The sequence below is a fragment of the Paramormyrops kingsleyae genome, chromosome 2 (genome assembly GCF_048594095.1).
Source record: "Paramormyrops kingsleyae isolate MSU_618 chromosome 2, PKINGS_0.4, whole genome shotgun sequence".
Taxonomy (NCBI): domain Eukaryota; kingdom Metazoa; phylum Chordata; class Actinopteri; order Osteoglossiformes; family Mormyridae; genus Paramormyrops; species Paramormyrops kingsleyae.
Window position 1 is genome coordinate 15,917,082 of NC_132798.1, and position 23,219 is coordinate 15,940,300.

Genomic DNA, 23,219 nt, shown 5'->3' on the forward strand with positions numbered 1-23,219 from the left:
AACTTTAAGAGCCATTTTCCCATCCACGGTGTATTTCTGCTCCGTGCCCTAGGCTGCCTGACAGGCCCCAGCTCCCCCCAGACGGAAAAAGTTCAAGTTAAAGAGTTACCTATTCTGCTTACATACAAAAGGGCTATTATGTGCCTTTAAAAGACCGTGTCAAGGAAGTTAAACAAATTAATAACTATCAATGCTTAAGTTGTTGGGGACCAACAACCCCGACCAGGACGGATGGATGGATGGATGGATGGAAAAAAATCAATATTAACATCAGCTGTCTGAAATCTGTCCCTGACCAGAAAATACAGCTAAGTACAACAGATTCTGTGCAAGTTAAACTGAGATCTCAAGGATCATTCAACCAACACCCTGCAGGACATTGGGCTCAAGAAGTGTTGTCAAACAGGGGATGGGTAGGACCTTGGTGACACGTTCAATCCATCAGTCGCAGTACATTCTCACCTGCTCTACCTGACTCTCTTATCAGATGGAACTTCTGCTCCTTTCACCTTCAAGCAAGTACTCAAAAATGCAGTTTTGATCGACTGACGGGATCTCAGCAGGAAAATTTATAGTATGTAGTATGTCGAGATTAGGGCATCCAGTTAGAAAAGAGAAAATAAACACATGGCTGGGGATTGGTGGTGTGGAGAGAAGCCCCAGGATCTCCTCCAATCAAATGCGGAATAGTTTCTGCTGAAACTCCAGTCCAGAGGTAGAGTTCCCTCAAACATACTTTGACCAGGAGAAGTTCTGGAAGCAAGCAGCTGAATCACAATGCATAAATCCTAGTGTGATCACAGCCTTATTCATTCACCCATTTCAGCCTAAAATTTCAACCTGACTTGATATTGTATCATCATGAAAATCTAGATGAATGCTTTCCACAGAAAACCGCATGTGGAAATGAACAGAAAATGAACAGAAACGAACAGATGAGGTGTGTGTAGGAAGGTGTGTCTATTCTCAAAAATTTAATTTTCTTGATGGCTGTTAGTAATTCCCAGCAGTCTGATGCTTGGATTCACTGTACAGTACATAGACATCAGAAAAGAAACATTTCAGCTGAATCGCCTATATCGCCGTTCATGAACACCCCACATCTAAAGCACTTAGAAGATAGGAGCTGTTCTCCATCACTTCACAGCAATATTTTTTGTGTCCGGTGGAAAATTTGTTTTAACTGCACATTTTATTTCCAAATGACTGATACATGTAGCCTTATTAATAACTCACAGTGATGATGGGGTGCTTTCGAGCAGAAGCTTGAGAAAGAATTAAATATATGCATGGAGCTTCCAAGATATAAAATCAGGGTCTGGCAGTTAAGTCTGTGCCCGTGGCAGGCGTGTGTTATTGGTTTCATCTGGAAGTCGTCTGGAGACGTGAACATCACCTCATCCATCTTCTCACAATCAGGACAGTGGAATTCCTGCAGCAGACAGTGCCAATCAAAAGCAGAACGGTGCACACCGCCTCTTCTGCGCCACGTGTGCAGTGCAGGCCGCCGCGAGGCAGTGCTCGGGGTCTTGCATCCGCAGAGACGTCCCCCCGCAAAGAGAGAGAGGTCGGGATTCGCCGCCAGGGCTGCGTCACTGTTTGTTTACATGACACCTCTTTAGTCATGAACCCCCTCAGACCTCGGCGTGGACGGCACCTATAAAAAGGTCTGCTTTCACGGGACACGCCGTGCAGCTGTGGCGCAGATGGCCTGCGTTTCACAACAACGCAGAGAGAGGAGCGAGCAGAGGCAAAATATACAAGAAGAAGTGCCGTCCTGCCTGAAAGAAGACCGTGGGGTCACTCCAACTCTCCTGCTCGGTTTCCAGAACATCTGAGTCGCGTCCCCATGGCTACATAACCAAAACAGCACTTTGTGTAGGCGGTGTGGGGATGTGACGGGTAGGTGACAAATCCAGGGCTGCACGCTCGGATAAATGGCAGCCCCTAACCTCACCATGTCCCCTACTCCTTCACATCGGTGTCCGGATGCCACACGTGAAGAGGAGAGAGAAGTTCAGCCCTGCCCTCTAAACCCGCCTTTCTGGGCTCAAAATTTGCAGCCCAAGTTGATGATCTCCTCCAGAGAGGGTCTGTTCACGACTCCAGAACATCCTGCCCCTGACGAGAAACGTTGGGTTTTCCCGGGCACCAGGGGATATGGCTCTAACAGCCAGACGGCAAACGTTCAAGTTAAAGAGTTACCTATTCTGCTTACATACAAAAGGGCTATTATGTGCCTTTAAAAGACCGTGTCAAGGAAGTTAAGCAAATTAATAACTATCAATGCTTAAGTATTTATTTTTCCTGCTACTCTCCATCTTAAGGCCTGCAGAGATTTTACAGTAAAACTCCCCATCCTCTCAGTCTAAGTCAGGATTAATGTTCCCAATAAAATCATACAAATTTCTCAATGTGGTTACGGAGAATGGCAGAGAATGGGAGTGGCCAGCCATGGGAGTCTGGCTCAGGAAGGATAGACTGTGCTGGGACCAGCTCAGTGCCCAGTGTCTGTTGCCTCACTGCACACAGGATAGCACAGCTTGATCGCGAATCTGAGAAGGGCGAGGATCTTAGTGGGATTAAAAGTAGCCATAATCACAGCCTGACTATATTAACCAGACGCCATGATCTAGAGTCCAAGTCCTTGACATGGACACAAAATGACAGAAGAGGTCTTTCAAAAAAACTGTAGCCTGGAGCTGCAGCATCTGTAAAAAGACATAAATCATAGAACAAGCAAAGTCTTTGTGTAATTAAAGGTGAACATGTAGAAGCACAGCTTAGTGAAAGGATGCCAGCATGTTCGCAAGGCCAAGTGCCGACCCAAGAGAAGAACGCTCCATCTGGAGCTGTATCGCTATGCTAAGCCACGCCGTCAACGGAAAAATAGGGAAAAGAATGAACGATCCCGGTAGCCTACCAACTGCCTGGCAGAGTAGCTGCAAAAAAGCAAAATAATTACTGCCTGCATCAACGGAACCATATAAACAAACAGAACCTAAAAGTAATCATCTATTACACTGCAATCGACATTTGCGAAGTCTTCAGAATGCATAAACTTCCCCTAATATCACTGTGGAAAACCTTTTCCAGCCAACTGGTAAACCTGATAATCTCTCCCCTGACTCGTGTTAACATAGACGTTTCGCCCATCGAACTTGAGGAATTCTGCCACTTCCAAACGGAAAATGCAGGCATCTGGATCCAGATTCCAGATAAAGGTTTACGTTTAACTATCCCACAGTGATGCAGTGCTTCGCAAACATTTCACCAGCTGCAGGTGAGTCACCTCAGACTGAACATCTGCAAGCTCAGCCTCTTGCAGCTGCTTTGTAGTGCTGAAGGACCTCCCCATCAACAAGCATGGCAATCTCTCACATCCGGTACAACCTGGAAAGTTCTGTGTGAAGCCAAAAAATATGAAACAGTCTTCCTTACGGGCATCTTTGACACATCGCAAAACCAGCTTTAGCTAATGAAGGTCTTGGCGTAATCTGTTGCCAGACAAACACTCATTAGTCTGTTGTTAGCGTCGAGCCTTAATGATCCACTTATATTAACGTGAACCATATCGCACTCGCTTATCCTGTAAGAGTAACAGAAAGGAATGCATCCTGAACTGGGAAATGCAGCAAACCAGTTCTTTCAGAGACACCTGGAAGAGTACAGGCAATTCATTTTCATATCATCTGCAGTTAGGAACCAGAAATGCTATTCACTTCATAGGACGGAGGTTAGTATACGCTAACCAGGACAGACAGAACCCGCCAAAGACTGGAAAGGTGAATGAAGGGTAAATTTCAGGAACCTATGACAGACCTACCCCCCATATCAAGTAAACCAAAGAGTAACAAGTATTGCAGAATGTTACATACCATTAAGTAAACTGTGAGCCAACCTTGGCAAAAGCCTCCTATTATATTGTACTGAAATACCAAGTTTATTGTTTTATTCCCTTTCTTCCAAAGAATTTTTTTCTGGAATAGGAGCCTGCAGGTTAAATAACATTCATCTGGTTCAGGCCTGAGTCTGAGGCTAAAAACAGACTTTGGAAATACAATCCCGCTCTCAGTTGGTCTCGCACTCCACTCAAGCACTCCCAACCTGCATCAGGTGGGTTTAGCTGTAGGTCTGTTCCACCCAATCAGGCGGGACATAGCACAGGACGTGTCACAACTAGCCAGTCAGTCACTGCGTCTCATCAAAACCGAAACAGAGCATTATCCAATCAGCAATGCCATGTCAATCCAAACATTGAAAGTAGAAGTGTGTTTCTGTGCTGGAGGTAGTTAGTACAGTTGGAATGGGACGGATAGTCTACAGTTCTGTGTCGTGGAAGGGGAACTACCACGGTTAAGAACCGTACAGCTGCTGGCAGTTTCCTCGAAAGCATCTGCGTCATGCATGTGACGTCTGCAAGATTTATGGGGCCCATGGGGCCAAGTGCTGACATCTCCGAGTCCCGCTCACTGCACACGTGCAGAAATGTAAATGAAAACTAAACCTCAGTGAACCGCAATAACGTGAACTGGCCCAGCGGGGAACTGTGGCATCACTCACACCCTAAAGACACCTGGTACATTATTACCGGAAGAATAGTCACAATAACCCTCCAGAGAAGGACAAAATGTTCCACTTTGCGCATGAATATTCTGGACACGACCTTCATCATAACCCCTGTAATTACATCTCTAAATGGCAGGCACACTTATCCAACGGTACTCAACGGTACAGCCAAATGCCAGGCATCAGAAATAAGGCACAGATGGAGGCGGCTAAGTGACTTCAAATCCAACTGCACTTACCTATAAATAACTGAGTAATCTAGCAGTAAGATTCAATATAACACACAAAGGGTTTCATAAGCCATGACAGAGGCCCGAAATCTCTCTTAACGATCAAAAGAGTGGCCTGTCTGGAGAGTCTGAGCACTGCACATTTTTAACAGAGTTCCTTTCACCCGCTAGCTGCGCACAAAACTCAAAGCAACGATTTATTACCCAGTAAGCTATTCAAAAAATGACTTAAAAGCCACGTTCCTTTAGCCACGGCTCCACGCACATGCCAAACCCATAAAACGTTTACAGATTCTTACGCTCCGAAAACTGAGATACAAGTTCTGGCCCTGGCATTTTGGCTCCGCTTCGAATCCGTACCCACCTCTCCTCAACCGTATTCAGAAAGCCAGCCTCTCGGTCTTGTTTGGGCACGGCACCTGGAATTGTATCTACCTCAACAGGTAGGGTGCCCCCCCCCCCCCAGCAGGGAGGCCTGAGCCCCTTGTTCGATTCACAGCCTGGTAATATTCACGAGGGCTCCCAGAACGCACAACGTCATAGGAAAGTCCAGCAGGACACGGCTCAACCTAGCAACAGATAAACAAAGATGCAGTCGTTCTGACATGAGCGGTGTGTGGTGATGAGGGTCGCCTTGATTACAGGACTGCAGGTCACTAGTGCAGGTGGCTTTCTTTGTCACCCCATTATGTCACGTCGCCATTGGGTTAGTGCATTCTTGGGTGAAATCATGGGGTTGACCATCAATTCTGGTCACTGAGACTCTGCGACGGGCAGTAGGGTTTAAAAAAAAAGAAAACCTGAGGAAAACTCCACTTTCGGATCCCGCACGGAAGAACTTCCGTCAGTGAATTGCGCAAATAAATGGCTGGCTGTATAGATGTGAAGGACATCTTCCGGAATGACGGCAGTGGCGATAAGGGGGAGGGCAAAAGGCCGGAATGGACTCAGTCCAGCCATCATTGAGTTATCTATCCAAGGCTATAATCAAGCACTGGGACACAGTCACAGGGCAGCGTTTTAGGGTTGGAGTGGCAGCAAAATCTGACCAAACATGGGCACAGCAGAGGCACAGTACTGGCAAGGATGCGGCCTGGCAGCAGTGCCCTCATCTTCCAGCTACCGTTTCCAGCAGCATTTGATGCCGCCAACTTCCCCCAGCCCCTCTGCAATGCAGTCTAACACTGCCCCTCCTCTTATTTAAAAAACGCACACTTTTCATCATAGGAAATTGGAGGGGGGACTAGCTTCATTATAAGCAGTACTATTATCAATAATCAATATGTACGATTAGGGGCATGGAATCCAGAGGGAATTGGGGGGGACATGTCCCTCCCAATATTTATTTTGGCTTCATTCAGCCCCCAAGTAAACAGACTGCTGTATTTAAATGATTAAGTTATGTCTCCCCAATATCAAACTCTCTCCTATGCCATTGGGGTAACTTAATGCTAGCTAATGCTAGCTAATGCTAGCTAATGCTAGCTAATGCTAACATGAATCTGTCGCGCGACAGTCCGATCCTGGAGGCCAGAAGAAGCTCGACCAGAAATACGGAGCAGAGAGAAGGTATGTGGATAGAAAATAGCTGAAGGAAAGAAAATAAAGCAGGATTTACAAACGTAACTGCCAGCCCCTGTGGTATATATGGTGCCCCTCCCAGAGCGCGGTGCCGCCTGGGCCAGCAGACTTGCCACGGACATTTGTGGGATCATTTAGGCTAATTCCGTCACTCCTGCACGCAGAGGACAGTCCCAGGGCCGGCTGGCATTCACCCCCACCATCTCACACGCCACGTTAATAGCCGCTCTATCTCGGCTGCCTGGCCTGCATTGTGAGTTCCTCTCTGGCTGTGTGTCTACTGTAGACCTGTAACTCACATGGATGACATTGACGGTGACACACAGGGAACTGGAGTCTCACAGCCCACAGCGAATTACAATGACTGTGTCCGGACAGCCAGTGAAAATGGGGAATGTTCACCAACCGAAATGTAGAGGGAGTTAATGTCACATACAGCCATGAGACGATGGGGGTTTAACTCCTCAGCGATGGTTAATCAGTCTGCTGAGGCAGTGAGCGTGTGTGTTTCAGTGCGTGTGTCTGTGTGGTGTCCGGAAAGCTCTCTGACTAACCAAATTGGGCACCTTGCTCTTCGGATCGGCAAAACATACTGTAAGCTTATGTTTGTTGAACTTGCAGGTGCAAAGCACAGTGGACCCACATCTGTTATCGTTCATGAACGGAGAATCTTCGAGACCTCTAATACAGACATTTATTTTCTTTTGAAGTCTCCCAGAATGATGTGGCTCCCAGTACAGCAGCGGTACAATCTACAGGCCCATGAAGGGGGGCGGGGGGTTAAAAGATATAAATGTAAGGTCAAGCCTTCTCTGTCACCCTTCAGAATTCAGACCTGGACCCAGATCATGCTAAAACAACCAGCTAGAAACCCCTTCAAACAGGGAAAAGGATCACTGTGCACTACTGGTGTGAAATTCCAGTAGCCCACCCCCCACTCTCTTTCAACGTGAATCATGCCATGTCACATGATCTACTGGCTATATTATTTCCACACCTCATCATTTCAGGCCCAACTCATTCTGACACTGTATTCATTAAACCCAACCGCCGTCTCGTCAAGTCCAGTTTAGTCTGTGTTTTTCAATTTGGTTTCTATCCATCTTCTTGTCTGTTGCTCTCATGTCTCTCCAGCAAAACCGCCTCGACAGCCGTGTCCATCTGGGGCTCTGTTTCCTGACTCCTGCCACTAGAGAACAAGTTGTGCTCTTTATTCTGGAAGGGAGAATGTTTGTTTGTTCTCCCTAAATGCTGTGGAGGGAAGACGAGTGAATGGAAAGAAAGAAAGCCGGGCATTAAAAACTCAGGAACCGTGTCTTCATCCTCCTTAACCAAATAAAACATCTATGAGGCTTCATCTTCTACTGCAACTATAAATCTATGCAAACAACACGTCTGTCATCAATGCAGACCAGGGGTAGCCAATCTTATCCATAATGTTTTGCTGTGTATGCAGTTTTCACTGCAGCTCCCTAAATTAGATTACTAATTAGAGGACTGACTGGCTGAAGTCTTCACACCTGAGTTTGAACAGCTAACCTGAAAGTTATCCCACAGACCTGCAAACACTGGCCTTTTGAAGATGTTGAAACACATGAAATATGTTTCATATACAGACATGCAGTTATTTATCTATCCTAACTTTATATATAACCAGAACTTATGGAAATAGAATATTGATGAACAAGCCTGTTCCTACAACTCAGTAAAAGCATCAGTGCTTAGCTAGCTAACCCAAGCATTGACAAGAGGAGTATGTGAGATCAATGGCCGCTCATAGATCTCTTCCTGCTTTGCGGCATAAATTATGCATATGTATAGATTGTACAACGTGAGATGGCTCCTGTGATATGTGCCCGCATGGACTGACAGCGTAGAGGCAGGATGCCGTCGGCAACCAATCACTGTGTGCAATAAACAGCAAACGCTGGAGTTCTCCCTGCATTTTATTTTTAATCCAAAGAACATCATGGGTCCAGATCCATTACTCCAGGGCTGTTCCTCAAAACGTGTACTTGTGTTGTCGTGTACCCGTGTTACATCATTCTCCTTTGCCGAAAACCAATTCCAACACTAAGAACAGATTTATAGAGGATGGTAAAAATTGGTTGCATCCTCACCGAACGAGACCAATCCCATGATTCATTGTTACTTATTGGGAGGCAAGTTAGCCAACCAGTATGATCTTTGCGTTCTTGGTATTGAGAAACACCCCAGGAGTGTGCAGATCTGACCAACTCGGGACAACATCCCCCTCCTCTTGCACCAGAGTCCACATGACTGTGTAGGTCAGAGAGCGTTCAGTGCAGAGCAGAGAGGGCTTCCACCACGCCATGGAGAGGGGAGGCTTGGCCGGCAGGTTCGAGGCTGACTGAGGGCTATCAAACACCTTAAAATTGGAGCCTCCCTCTCTCCATAAAAGCTGCCGTTTCTGTCACATCTCACAGCACAGAGCCGACCTCGACTCCACAGTATGGACGACCACAGCGCCCCCTACGTCTGGCTAGGAGAGAAGCGCGTTCTTTCCGGCACACGGCCCGCAGGCGGATTTTTACAGCCTCGTTTGAAGGCTTATTATTCTGTAAGTCCACGGTCTATCGCTTAATCCCTAATAAATCTGGGTTTGCAAATGGAAAAAGAAAATAAATTTACACTGCAGCCCTATTTAAAAGTGTTTGGACAAGGCAGAGCACGCACACGGTCAAGGGCTGTTTGTGTGGGAATGGTGCCGGGCGCTAGGCCACCAGCACCACTAACCATGTGGGTGCATTCGGACAAGACCCTTTCTGCCCGACTTCAGAACTGTCATTTCGAATCCTGCTTCTACATTCAAGCAATATCCCAGAAGGCCTTGGTACGATGGTGGAACACTGGGTGTGTTCTAGAACTCTGAAAAGCCCCAGTGTTCTCTCCTCGCCACCACCTTCCCATCTGGCTGAGGGCAGGCCTCCCTGGCAGGTACATTCCTGCCAGACGCCAAGGCCTCACGGCACGTGGAAGGAGGAGAGCAGAGGGGGCCGGGAGTGTAGTGTGTGACACATACCAGGAAGAAATATTAAAGGCCACAGTCTCCTGAGTCTGGTAAGGCACAGTCATGGCACTGCCCTCCAAAGAGCTGTCCGTGGGTCTGCTCTGTCATGCCTGAAAAGAACCAGGCCCCCTCCAAAAAGCCTACTAATAAAAATATCCGTATATCACGTGACCCTTCGTAAAGAGCCTCCAAATAAAAAACCCAGACGTGTGTCATGTGACCCCTCAGAATTAGAGCTCAGCAAACCAGTTATGAAATGACCATAGATAATAAGAACAGATTGACCACTGCTATAAACACCAGCTGGTCCAAGAACGCCACGTGGACACCTCTGGTCATGCCCCGGGCCTGGGAGCCACACGCACCTCCTCCTGCCTACTTCATTTCAATCTGAGCCAATATTTTATTCACACTTTGGCACTGTGATATACTGGGGTGTTCAGCAAGCCTTGATTTTAAGTATTAAAAAATGATATGGTGTTAACGACAAATATAAATATTACCCACATAATAAGATTTTTTTAAATTATATCTATAAATTATATGTATACAAATTAGACCTTAAAATATAACGGTAGTTCATTGCTTTATCACAGTTATTTGTAGTCGCTAAAGTTTAATGTTGGTAACCAGACCACAGAGGTCAGTACAAAGAAAACAGTGTAATAAGGCTGAATAAATAAAATTAAAATTTAAAGATACACAGACACCTGCTTGGCCTAAAAGTCCAAAATAACAGAACAAAATAGAGACTCGTAAACACGAAGTGAGCAGTACCGATAGGAGGGAGAGGACACATCAGGAGCACCAATCAGGAGGGAGAGGACACATCAGGAGCACCAATCAGGAGGGAGAGGACACACAGGGAGTACCAATCAGGAGGGAGAGGACATACCGGGAGCACCAATCAGGTGGGAGAGGACACACAGGGAGTACCAATCAGGAGGGGGAGGACATACTGGGAGCACCAATCAGGAGGGAGAGGACACACGGGGAGCACCAATCAGAGCCTTCTGGTCATCAGGATGAGTCAAGTAAGAACAAGGAGAGCTTCCTCCCATAAAAGGGCAGACCGTCAGTTCCTGGCATACGTGTGTGTGCGTGTTTATGTGCGTGTTTGTGTGCGTGTGTGCCTTTCAGTTTTATAGCGTGTTTTCCACCAAACTGACAACAATGGCTTTTATGGTTGGTGACTAATGTCTTGTAAGGGCGCTGACAGAGATGGGGTGCTGATGGAGTCCCAGGCTAATTATGGGATGTTTGTCGCAGGAGCCCAAGGCTGACAGAAGAGCCCCCGGGGAAGAGCCATTCCCACAATGCCGTGCAGCGTGGAGCCTAAGAGGGACGCACATGACCGACAGCGCACAGGCAGAGGAAGCCATGCTGTGTGTGTGGGATCCGCAGCGCTTGCTGGACCGCAAATCTCCACTCGCCATCGAGTTCCTGTTCCTCCCGCCAGGATTAAGTTAAAACGGACACAGAGCTGTTGGGATGTTCGAGGTGTGCCCCATGAGGCTACTCCACTCTGTACATAACTGAGGAAACAATTTATGAGAAATCGAAGCCCTGGAGTTAAATGAAAGCCCACCATGCTCAGTGAGTCCGTTCCAGAAACGGATCCTCGTTTGGCAGCTGCACTGCGGAGAAACATGCTTCGGTTTATTTATTTACAGGCAAGTGTAACCAGAGCGACGCAAAAAAGCCGTAAAGCACCGAGAAGTGTGACACTAAATAAAAATAAACGAGATCGCTTTCAGCGGAGTGGCGGTCTTTCACGGGACAAGGGGGCAGTGCCCTGACCCAGTCCTTCAGACAGGCCCCCTGGCTCCCACGACACGGACAGGTTGCACACAGCTGGGAACAGTGGCTTGAATCAGTCAATCATGCCTCAGCATTGGCTTTGGTAACAGAAGAGGATAAACGCTCAGTGGATGAGTTAAGGAGACAGAGATAAATCATGGTTTATGGCCACTCAGCGCTCCCGCATCATCACGCGCATCTCTGCCATTCCAAGGGTGTGAGTATTGCAATGACGCAAGGCTGAGGAGCTGGGGGTGGAGGTGTGGCAATGAGAGGGGGGTCCCTAGAGAATGACTCACCCTGGAGATGGTGAGGGGCATGTTGAAGTCTTTGCCCCCCTGCAGGCGGAACCCCCAAGGAGCTGGGCCCATCAGGCACACGCTGTAGTTGCTGCTCATGTTAGTTGGTCACACTGGGTTTCGCTGGGATTCACTGGAATTCGCTGGGATTCAGGTGGAGTTCAGATGGAGTTCAGGTGTGTAGTTAGCAGCTCCGAAAATTCCTGTCGAAAAAGACCCAACCATGTTAGAGGGTCTTTCTGCTCAGCGAGTCGATCAGCATAAAGGACTTGAGTTCTACAGACCATCATCTTCATAGAACGTCTCACAGATCAGGAGTTTTTTTAATAATCTAATAATTACTGCTGTAACAAGAAGACAGTATCGGTCAGATGTTCATCTGGAAACCGAAAAACAACCCAGAAGACAGCTAAGAGACACAGGACAACCAGGGGGGAGACACGGAGGATCAGCACACAGCTAAAAGCAAATAGACCTGAGGCACATAGATAACATACAAAACTGTGCCATAAACCCCCACAGCCCGCCCCACCCCCAAAATAAACTGGCCTGGATACTCAAAGCTTAGCCTTCCAAATGAGCTAAAGTACCTGGGTTTCCTGGACCTCCCCGGACCCGTCAGCCGAGAGTGCCGATTGCAAGGCAGAGCTGTGCCCATTTATACCACTGGCAGAGGGCGGGGGCGGGGGGGCACTTCCAGCCAGATATTTTAAGAAACAAACATCAACAGGGGTAATGAGTTTTTAAGGTGGAACCGAGACCAAACCTAGACCAAACCCAAACAGATACTGCAAGGGTCTGGATCGGAGACTCAGAGAGCAGTGTCTGTCCTCCCTGCCTGCCCTGCCTCTCCTCACCCTCCTGCCATTCTCGGCTGCCAGCCCTGCGCCGTCTGGATGGCCTAGTGCGCTTCCCTAAGCAGATGTAGCAGCACACGCCCACAGCCGCTTAACAGCCTGGCGCGTTCATCACCCTGCACTGTACTGGCATCTGTTAGTGGAGCTACATCAAAGCAGCCAAATCTCCCTCTGCCCTGGACCACACTCGCTCTCATTTCCTCCCCCAGGAGTGAAGAATAAATATCTCTTGTGATATTGAACAGGCATGGCATTAAAAAGCCTTCTTTTTGTCCCATGAACACCTCCCACAGTAATCAATCCTTATTCGGTCATGGCTCCAGAGCTCAATAAACCAGAAAGGGTGATTTAAATTAACATTTTTTCATCCCAGGATGTAATTCATTAGCCTCAGATGTTGTTTGTGAGACAAAATGACCCGCTGGGATGGAGCCAGGCCAAGCTGAACCCTTCGGAGCAACACTGACACCCTGGGTCTCCAGGTCACGTGACCAGAGACGCTACAGAGAGGGGAGGAGGGAGAGGGTGGGGCCAGAGGTGAGGAAAGCATGACGCAGATGGTGAGTATGGCTCCGAGAAATTACAGAAAGACCATCGTTCTGTTATTTGGGCTGTCTCCATGGGAACAATGTTAGGTCTTCAAGACCAATTATGTCCCAGCATGCTTATGCATTCAATGGCAAAGCCATGAGTGCTTAAGTGCATGGCTGTGGGAACTGAGAGATGGGTCACATTATTTTTAAGTTCATACAGAGCTCACCTTTAAGAGAAAAAAAAAATTAAATAAAGTTTTGAAGCCACATACAGAAAAAAATGATTGTGAGAAATGAGCTTGTGGGAGTTTTACTTACACAAAGATGTTCTGAGGGCAGAAAGAAAAATGATTGGTTCAGGGAGATAACCAATCAGATTGTGGGGGACGTGGGTCCAAGCAACTAGAGGAAGTGGGACCAAGGCATTTGATTGGTTATCTCTCTAAACCAATCATTTTTCCTTCTGCCCTCAGAACATTTTTCCGTAAGTAAAACTCCCATGAGTGAGAAATTATCATAAACAATGAAGCATGATTATAGAAGGATCAAGTTAGTAACAATACTGCTGAAGATATCCCCCCATCTCCATGCTTAGCCTCTTCCTTGTGCCCTACCTTCCAAAGGAGCTGAAGACCCATTTGCTATATGCCGTTACTTTTAGATTTTACTCATTTTCCAAGGCTGCTCAGTCTGCTGAAACACAGCCCAATCCAATCTGCTACTTAATCCCTACCTGCTTCCTGCACAGAAGAATCATTCTGCCTTTAGCTGCTCTGCCACATAGTGCCACACAGAATGTCCTTCAGTCTGCATGCGGCTGTGGTTGACATGGGGGTTGGCTGCCTTTCTCAGGCTGAATCACACAGAAGAGCAGGATTTTTTTAATACTCCAGAATCGGAAGTATGTGGCCATTACAGATACCGATACTACCCTCCTGATCACCAAAACGGCTCAAATCTGCCCTCATTTGGGTCAAAAAATAAATCATGTGGTGTGGGTTACTGCAGCTGGCCTGGCACGGGCGCCCAGCACATGAGCGACGGGTGCAGCTGACCGTGCCGTGAGATTACAGGGGCTCGAGCGTTTAGATTTCACTGGAAGCCGTGGCGGAGCCTTCCAGCCAAAGCAGCTTTCATACAGACCTCATTTGGATTATAAACCTTCACTTTTACAGTCAGCCGGCCTCTTCCTGCCTCAGTCTATGAATGTCACGAATCTGCTCCCTGACAAGAAACAGAATTTATTTTTTTTTTTTTTTACAAGATGAAGCGGCGTTCATCCAGGGCCAGAGCGGGAATCTCTGTCCATCCTCAGAAAGCATCACTGCTGTTCAGTCGTCACGGGGGGGGGGGGAGGTTACTAGGAGACTGTAATTCCTCTGTTCAAGCAGAGAAAGAAGGAGAACAAAGCGAGACAGACTGAAAGTGCAGTAAAAGCGGGAAAAGGCAGGAAGGAAGCACACTTAAAGCCTTGAGTGTGGGCCGATCTGAAGTGTTTACAGAGTAAACTGTTAAGAGTGCAAAACACACACACCCGCTAGGGTTAAAAGCTTCCCCTACCCAAGTGAGTAATGAAATAAAACAGGATGTTCCTGTCATCCAGGCCGCCATAGATAAAGGCTACATTTGTTATTTATCTTTTCGGGGGATATCATGGGCAGCATTGCAATGGGACCTCTTTGGATATTGGTATAATCCCATCGGTAAAGGGGGGGATTAAGCTCTGCCCAAGCATAATGACAGCTGCCTGATCGCCTCAGTCGGGATGCTGAGCACCAGGGAGATGCTAAATGGAAGAGCCACCCCCCTACCCCGCCTCGCCCTCCCCCCAACTGCCCAGCACACCACGCGGTCCAGCTCGGAAAGCTCGAGAAACAGCCACGGGTGAACGATGGGGTCTTTCCGGTGTCCCGGGGGCAGGGAAATCTTAAAGGACACCAAGGGTTTCATCCCAACACGAGCACACATGCGATTCATATCAGACCGTCGCAGATGTTCTGCAAGGATAAAGCGCCGAATGGGGAGACAAAGGCTTTGAGCCAAGAGCTTTAGAGGTTTTGTTGCCCTCGGAGAGCCATCAGAAGGCAGAAGACCAAAGCGTGGAAACTTTGCAAGATGTTCGCAAAGACCACACCCTGACGCTCCGCGGGTGCAGGCGGCCTTGACATGTGGATGAGTATTTATATGCATCACAGTATGAATGACAATTGCCAATAAATCCACTGTAAAGTTTGCATCACGTTATTTATAGTATGGATGGTAATGCACTAAAATAGCTAGTAAATAAAATACATGCCAAATAGCAGTAATTGGACGTTGGTACCCTGTGGTGGCAGTTGCCAGTAAATATGAGTGGCAACATGAATGAAGGAACTGCCTGCAATGGAGCCATGTTAAGTGCAGGATTGTGAGGCTCAGGAAAGGAAGCCATCAACCTGCGTTAGTAAATCCTAACCTGACAGGTAGGAGCGAGCGACACCTCTCAGCTTTAACCAGCTCTAACAACTTACTGCTACAATTGTCAGTTTGAGATTTCTCAACATTGTTGTTGCTGTTCCCTGCGAGGGAGTCAAGATGGTTCCACTTGGCCTTGGTGAGCAGGAAGATGGGACTAGAAGAGCAATGAGTGAGGTGTCAATGCTGCTGAGATGATGAGGGTTCAAGGGGAGACTGCTGAGGTATTGAAAGCTCTGGGATGTTGAGGCTGTTGAGAAGTTTTTGCGATGTTAATCTGGTTAAGATGTTGAGATGTTGAAGGCTCTGTGATGTCAAAGCCTATTGAGGTATTGAGGCTGTTAAGATGTTGAAGGCTCTGAGATGTTGGGCCTACTAAGATATTAAAGCCAAAGAGATGTATAAGGTCCTGAGATGTTAGGATGTTCAGGCCACTGACACATTAAGGCAGTTGAGATATGGAAAGTGAGATGTGGAAAGTGAGATGTGGGCTGCAACTAACTGGACTGTAAACTAAGCCATTAAGTCAAAGAAACATTCTTACAGTGACCATTACACCAGTGTGAGTCTATCAGCTTTGATACAGAATCAGAGCCCAAAGCAGTTATCAGGGGCAAGAAAATAGCAGCACAAGTTAAATGACGAGAAAATAACACATTAACAAAAAGAGTTAAAGTGATTTCTTTCTTAAAACTTACTGGTTAAATATTTTATACTTATTTAAAATGACACATTAACAAAAGCAGTTAAAGGGTTTTCCTCTGTAAAACCGATTGACAAGACTGGGAAATGTAAAATGTGGCCATAAAGCTACGGAGATGCAGATGCAGTGATGATGCTGGGAGTTCGTAGTAGACGGCGGGCGATAAAATGAACTGGCCATAATCAGAGTGAATTTAGATGCCGCACAGCACAGATGGGGCAACTGACATTTTCCGATGGTCAGTCCAAAGTCTATTTCCACCCTTTGTGCTCATCAGTTTCCGTCCCACAGCTTTCCAGTCGTCGGCCTTATAAATAGCACAATAATATACCCCTTTAGGCTGGACGCCTCCGTATACCTTTGCTATTCATTACGTGGATCAGACGTAAGAGATGGTCTATATCCTGCTCAGGTTTTGATCCAGGGCCCTTCTAGTGGCCCTTCTTGGACCTGGATTCTCAGTACAAATTGGGTGTGAATCTCTCCTGCGTCAAAGAAGGAAAAATATAGTCCCGTCTGTTTTTGTGTACGTCATAACTAAGCCGTGATTATCTCGTCTCTTTGACTGGTAATGTTTACGCGATCTCGATGATGCAAGCTGGCCGCAATCCAGCACAGACACAGAGATGAACGTTTAAAGTGCAGTGCAAACGTTTTACGACACATTGTCCAGCCGTTCCAATCCCCCAGACATAAACCCTGTTCATCCTCTCCAGAGTGATACCGACAACAGGGGTAGGGCAGAGGGAGAGAGCCATTACCCTTTGAGATAGTAAACGCAAACACGACAAAGGGGTGTTTATTCACATCATGTCTGGCTCCAGACTGTGCATACTTCAGATTATTTGTGAAGTTTTCCTTTTGTTTTGCTGCCCAGAGAGGCAAGAGGAGCACGTCCGCAGCTGACAGCCACAAAAACGTAGGAATGCGTGAGTTAGACAGGAACCTGCACTACACAAAGAGGCACATGCACGTCTAGTGTTCCCATCCACCCTCGGTGGGAAAGGTCAAAGGTCAGCCACAAGGAGGCGAGCTGGCCGTTGTCGCCTAACCCTATTCCATATTTGGACTTTTTGAAGCTGCCTTTGCACGGCACCACACTCCCGTCTGGCTTCGGTTCCGCGAGTTCACTCCCCCGGAACCAGAGTGCGGCTAATTTAAAGTCACAGAGCGGCACCGATTTTTACAGGGACTTTCCTCCTCTTCAGACAGAGCTCTTTTACCCTGTAAAATCCACATGAATTTGTACATGAAATAGAATATAACAATAATGTGCAGCGCCATGCCAGAGCGCTATAATCGGCCCATCCATCTCCAGGTCAGAGTGGGGTCCTGGAGCCCCTCCCAGACAACACAGGGCACAAGGCTGGGGTCCACCCTGGATGAGAGGGACCCAGGCACTATAATGTAATATTTCATATATATATATATATATAGTACCATAATGTATGAAAATAATACATAACGTAATATATCAATGTACCTAAATACAGTAGACAATTTTGTCAAACTGAAACACAGATATATCTATATTATACTCATTATTCATTAATCCATGTATCCATTAATCTGGCGCTCAGTGTAGGGGGGGGGCCTGTTTCAATTACCTTGCCCACCATTGGCGCTGTCACCATGTCGATGGAGAGCAGAGGTATTAACCCCAAGAATGAACACCACGACACCAAGCGTTACATGACGAGCTGCGGGCCGAATCCTCAGGGACCCAAGCCCTTTCTGGAGCTCGTGGGCCCGCGAACAGCTGAAATAAAAGCGGTATTGTATGTTTTTTTAGAAGCTGTGATGTGCTCAGCGGCTTGCCCGGATTTGACCCTGCGTGAAGGCGAGACAGGGTCCTTTTTCAGCTGTCCCCCGCCCCCCCCGGGCCAGTGCCGCTCCAGCCGGCCATTGTCTGCTGATCAGAATCATCTGCGCGGCTCTTATGGGGCCAAACGGCCCCGAGCACATGGATTTCACGGCGGTTCGGGGCCAAATCCACCACTGGCGACCTTCATCCCATCTTACGCCGCTGTTTGCTTACACGCCCATCCGATTACAGTGCGCTCATCCCCGCTAAAGTCTCCCATATAAATGACTGACGTCCACAGCCGGTGATGGAATCGCTTCATCCCAATGAAACAGGGTTCATCCGGGGGAGCCACTCGAGATTTTGGGCCCCATGAAACTATATTATATACAGGGCCCCCAACTCAGGCTAATTCAATTATGGTCCAAATTTTTAGGGCCCCTGCTATTCAAGGACTGTGCATTTTTTCTGACGTCCGTGCATTTTGATTGAATTGGGAAAAAATAAATGGAAAAAAAATCTAACTTATTAAATCCTTCCCACCGATTGATCTGCCGTCAGAATCCACCCTCCACTGGTCGACAAGGTCTGTCACCAGCACCGACATGATAAAGTTGGAGAAACAATGAGATTCAACCACGTCCCCCCCCCGTGCCCCAAAGTTTGTTTTACCCTCTCCAACCCCCCCCTTTCAGGGTCATAGTCTTTGTTCCCCCTTCATTTGTTAACCTCTTTTAGCTGCAGCTGTTGTACAGTGCTGGAGAGGTTGGTGACATGGTGGTGGTGGTGGTAGTGGGGGGGGGGGTTCTCCCCACAACCTCAGGCCATCCAGATACCCCCCCCCCCCCCGACCCGGCCTTCCCATGGGATTATCTGTGCTTCTCCAGTTTCTCATGCGGAGTAAGGGACGGGCCGCCTCACGGTGAATCTTCACCCCCTAGTCACCAAAACACCCCCCACTCTGCTCACCCTCACTGACAGACAACAACCTCTCCCCTCCCCCATGACCAATAACCACCAGCTACTTCTCAGTTATGATCAAGAGTAACCAGGAGAGGGGGCGTACCCCCCAAATATTTAATTTGGCTTAATTCATTCCCCTAATAAATAGACATTTACATTTAAATTATTGGGTCGCCGTCCCCCCCCCCCAATAACAAATTCACTCCTACGCTGGTCTGTGCCTCTACAGACACAAGACTCCAGCAGTATTACTTAATCGGCCTCCCTGCCGAGATCAGAGGGTGATTTCAGTAAGTAAAATCACACACGCCTCTTTGCGCTAACCATGGTGATCCCAATGCAGCGATTCACGGAGACCCGCCTGTGAAAGCACGAAACGGGGCAGAATCGTGATGGACGTCGGTGAGGACGTGGCCCCCGCTTTCCGTGCATGCCGGCCTCCGCTTTGGGGCCCACACGTGTGAACAATTCCCCCTCTCTCACACTGAAACTGCGTTGCTTCTTTGGCACCAAGCAAACCCTGGCCAGTGCACTTGGGGGTGGGGGGGGGGGGGGACTTGAGGTTTCGGTTATGAAGGGGACCCTGGGAGGGCTGGGACGGGGGCCGAGATCATGTCGATAGCACCCCCTCAAGCCAAAGTGGGAGGCTGACATAGAACAGACCCCGCGGAGGAACTCTGGGCTTGTCACTTCGGGGGCGGAATGTAACTCAGGGACATCTGAATAGGATGGTAATTGCTCCCCCATCAAGGAGCAGGAAGGGTGACTTTTGGTGACGCAGGTGACCTGGTCATATTGAGATTACCGCACGCTTGGCAGAAACCTCCGTGCCTGAGCCCTTTCTGTCTCACTGCGTATCGGGGGGGGGGGGGGGGCAGCAGGGAGGTACCTTCTCCTTCTGCTCTTAGCTCATGGGCTGAACTTAAACCTGTCACAGAGCCCAAGTCAACAGCTGCCCTGAAGGACTCTGCACCTGCCTGCATGCACCTGAGCCAGGCCGGGGGGGGGGGGTGACACCTGACAACACGTCTTGCCTCGCCCACTGGAATTGGGCCTCGGGCACTGGGAGGCTCTGTGCAGAATATTTACTAAAAATCCTTTTTGTAAAACAAAAATAAAACTGACAGGTTTATTACTCAATTTTCATTCACATTTTAAACCATGACCCCCAAAGCGTCTGATATTCCAAAACATTCATTCCACAACTTCATTAGTCATTTTGCAAGACAAAAATAACTTTGTTAAACATTTAAAAACTATAAATTAATTGTTATGGCCTAATAACTTCAGTTTGCAATTAGTTTATCCGATCTGAAAACTACTTTAAACATATCTGTACACATAAGTATGTTAATGTAAACATAATCTATTTATATAGTCTATTTTTAGGTGGGTGCTGAGGACTTTAAAAACACTATCAGACACTTTACTATCCCTGAAAAGGGCTGCAATTAGACGCATGCATGTGAACTGAATCAGACTAAACTCACCAACTATTCAGTCCAAAGTCTTAAGATAATAATCAGAAGACATTGTGAGGTTATCTTAATGTAATTTTTAAAAGTGCATTTGGATCGGTATCATATTTTAATGAGTCGGGAATAAATGTGTGGATACAGCATATTTAAAAATACATTCGTGATTGAACATCTATATTTATGTTTTAATAGGCGATCTGTTTAGAGGGTCCAAACAGCCTCAGAAATGCCGCCAAATATTTGGACCTTTTACGAGGCGGTGCGGCCAGATCCTTCGCTATTATAAATCCACATGGATGTCGATCATCTGAACTGGAGATCAGCCGTGTGTTTTCTGACGTGAGCTCGTGGATCATGAAAAAAATGACACCGACAAACAAACAAACAAACAAACAAGAAACGGAATGTGCAATTTCCACCGGACAAACTTCATATAACCAACTCACACCTCCTTAATATGGAGACAGAAGAAATATCTGAAACCAGCATGATTTTAAAAATGCTAAAACACCTAAAGTAGAATAAAACATTAAATGCTAACTCAAGTATGTCATTCATATCTCCGATAAACAAATTTTTAATGAAACAGGCTACTCCAAACGAATAAGACGAGTGTAAAATGGATACGAAGGATCTGCCATACGTATTTCCTTATCTTGTGAAAATGCTAGCCCGGGGGTTTGCGTGCAGAAATCTCATAACAAAAATAACGCAAAGCCAGATGCCACCGAAAAGTCAAGTGACCCTGAACTGAATAATTCATTAAAACAGACAGAAGCGCTCTTTTGTGCAACATCCCATCCAACTTTCCGTTATATTACTGAAATAAAACAGTCCGTGCTCGACAAAATTACAACGACAAATGGAAAATGCATGTTGCGTTTATTAAATTATTACAAGCCTTGTGGAAAAAAAAATCAAAACTTCACACTCAGATACTACATCCTACATAATCACCCCAGTGCGAGCTATAAACTGGCATTAAAGTGCGAACAGTGTGTAAACAGCCATTAAAGTGCGAACCTGAGAAACAAGCTTTTGAATCTGCAATTAAGTCCCCCCTAAACTCCAAGTTTAAGGACACTACATTTTAACACGCCTTTGTCCTGAGACGCGATGCGACCGTCAGCCGCTTTTGTCCCTGTGACACACGGGACAGTGTTTAATTATAAGGGGTGCACTTGCTGCCCCCGCTACTTTTATCCGGAGGCGCTCCGGTTCGCCCAGTCTTTTTTCATCCCCCCATCCGATCCAGGTTCCGGTTTGATGTAAGTGCGGGTTCTTACCGGCGTGAATCAGTCGTCCTCCAGCTGTGCCGTAGGATCAGCCGCCTACTCTGCCGGGTGCGAAGCGCTGCTGATACTCCGGCTGCCCCGCCGGGGGGAGGTTAATGCCCCCGTTTCCCTTTACGTCACGGAAGCAGGGGCTGGACCAAAAATAACACAAACTGCAATATAATCAAAACAATACGGAATAAAACCGGCCTTAAAGAACATTAATCCGTCGTTCGTCTTTGCAGACCAAGTACATTTTTATAAATGAAAAGCTCACTAAAATGAATGCACTGCAATACTTCTGTTAACTGGACAGCTTGGCTGCTCTTTAGAAAGTCATTTAGAAGGTCAGAAAAGGTCATTTTAAGCAAGTGATTTTGTCCTGGACTGGTGCGGTCGACCGACCAATAAACATTAACTTGTTGCAATGAAAAATAAATGTGCTTGTCTATCCTGCCAACAGTCTCCAAAAATATATCACCAAGTACCTGCTGACAGCATAAAAAAATGACACAGATAAATCACTTTAATTAGTAAATAAAGTTATCCTGCACGGTACAGAACAAGCCATACACCTTTAAAGACTTAACTGAAAAATGTTATTATTATTATTATTATTATTATTATTATTATTAGTGTAATTCCAATTTATATTGGAGATCACAGACTTCAGGGACATTTCCTACTTGGGGGGGGGGGGATCCATGCATGAATCAGGGTGACCTGCTGCATTCTCACTACAGTGACATTAACAGCGTTACGAAGTTAGCTGGCCGGACTTTGATGCTCCGGAGACGTAACTTCCCATGCACACAAGCCGGGTGTGGATTCGATGACTGTCCGGCTAGAAGATGTCAAACAACGTTGCGTGACAGCTGCACAGATCCAACATCTCCCCAAAGACCCTGACCAGCCTGCACCAACACTCATGCCGGCAGACTTTAGCTTATCCCCTTGTTTTTTTATATAAATGTTGGATTTGCACTGATGCTGTTTTAAATGCCTATTAGACGTATCTCATGCCTCAAACGAAGCACGTCACTAAGGCTGCAATAAACAAAATAAAAGCACTAATCAGTCAGACGTGTAGAGTTATTTTATTCACCTTTAGCTAGAAATATGACATGTTGCTAATGTGACAACTTTTACAAAATTAGGTTCCTCGTGGAAGAGGGAGAGAGAATTCTCTGGGTGAATGTTTAATGATGTTCCCACAATTAAGATGGAGGACGGAGAAGATAACAGTTTTGGTCTTTAACAGAGACGTTTCCCAGCTGTGATTACTGGCGTCTGCAGTCTGTCAGGTGTGGTTAGTCAGTCTGTACCTGCCTACCTTCCGCCATACTCCCGATTCACAATTTCTCCCGATTAACTCCCGGTTTTCCGAATCTGGCCAATTTCTCGCTCAGCAAACCTTATTGTCCGGAATCCCTACCCTACTGCATGACAAAGAAACCTCCATACGTTTCACAACCTAATGTTGGCAGGTATGCTGTCAACAGACCACTTCAGCTTGGGATTAGATAGATAACCAGAAAAGTCACTCAACAGCAAATTAAATCAGATAAGACCCCTCTGACATGAACATCAGGATTATGCTCTTTTTGGACTAACACCGTGTGAAAAGGCCCTGGTGCTGGCAG

At 46.9% G+C, this 23,219-nt stretch overlaps 1 protein-coding gene across 5 annotated transcripts in view; it reads right to left on the reverse strand.

Moving 5' to 3' along the window:
• pdlim5a (PDZ and LIM domain 5a) overlaps positions 1–21,973 on the reverse strand; it is a 72,648-nt gene extending 50,675 nt beyond the window's left edge. For 2 of the 5 annotated variants that reach the window (XM_072706541.1, XM_023836554.2), the window contains exons 1-2: positions 21,589–21,968; positions 11,511–11,713 (exon numbers count right to left, since the gene is read on the reverse strand). In XM_072706541.1, coding sequence (XP_072562642.1) covers positions 11,511–11,609 — 99 coding nt within the window. In that variant the 5' untranslated portion in view covers positions 11,610–11,713; positions 21,589–21,968. Of the gene's footprint in view, positions 1–11,510; positions 11,714–12,100; positions 12,221–21,588 lie in introns of those variants that run through there. The other 3 variants (XM_023836550.2, XM_023836553.2, XM_023836551.2) reach the window with 3 other exon arrangements.
• Between the last annotated feature and the right edge of the window lie 1,246 nt (positions 21,974–23,219).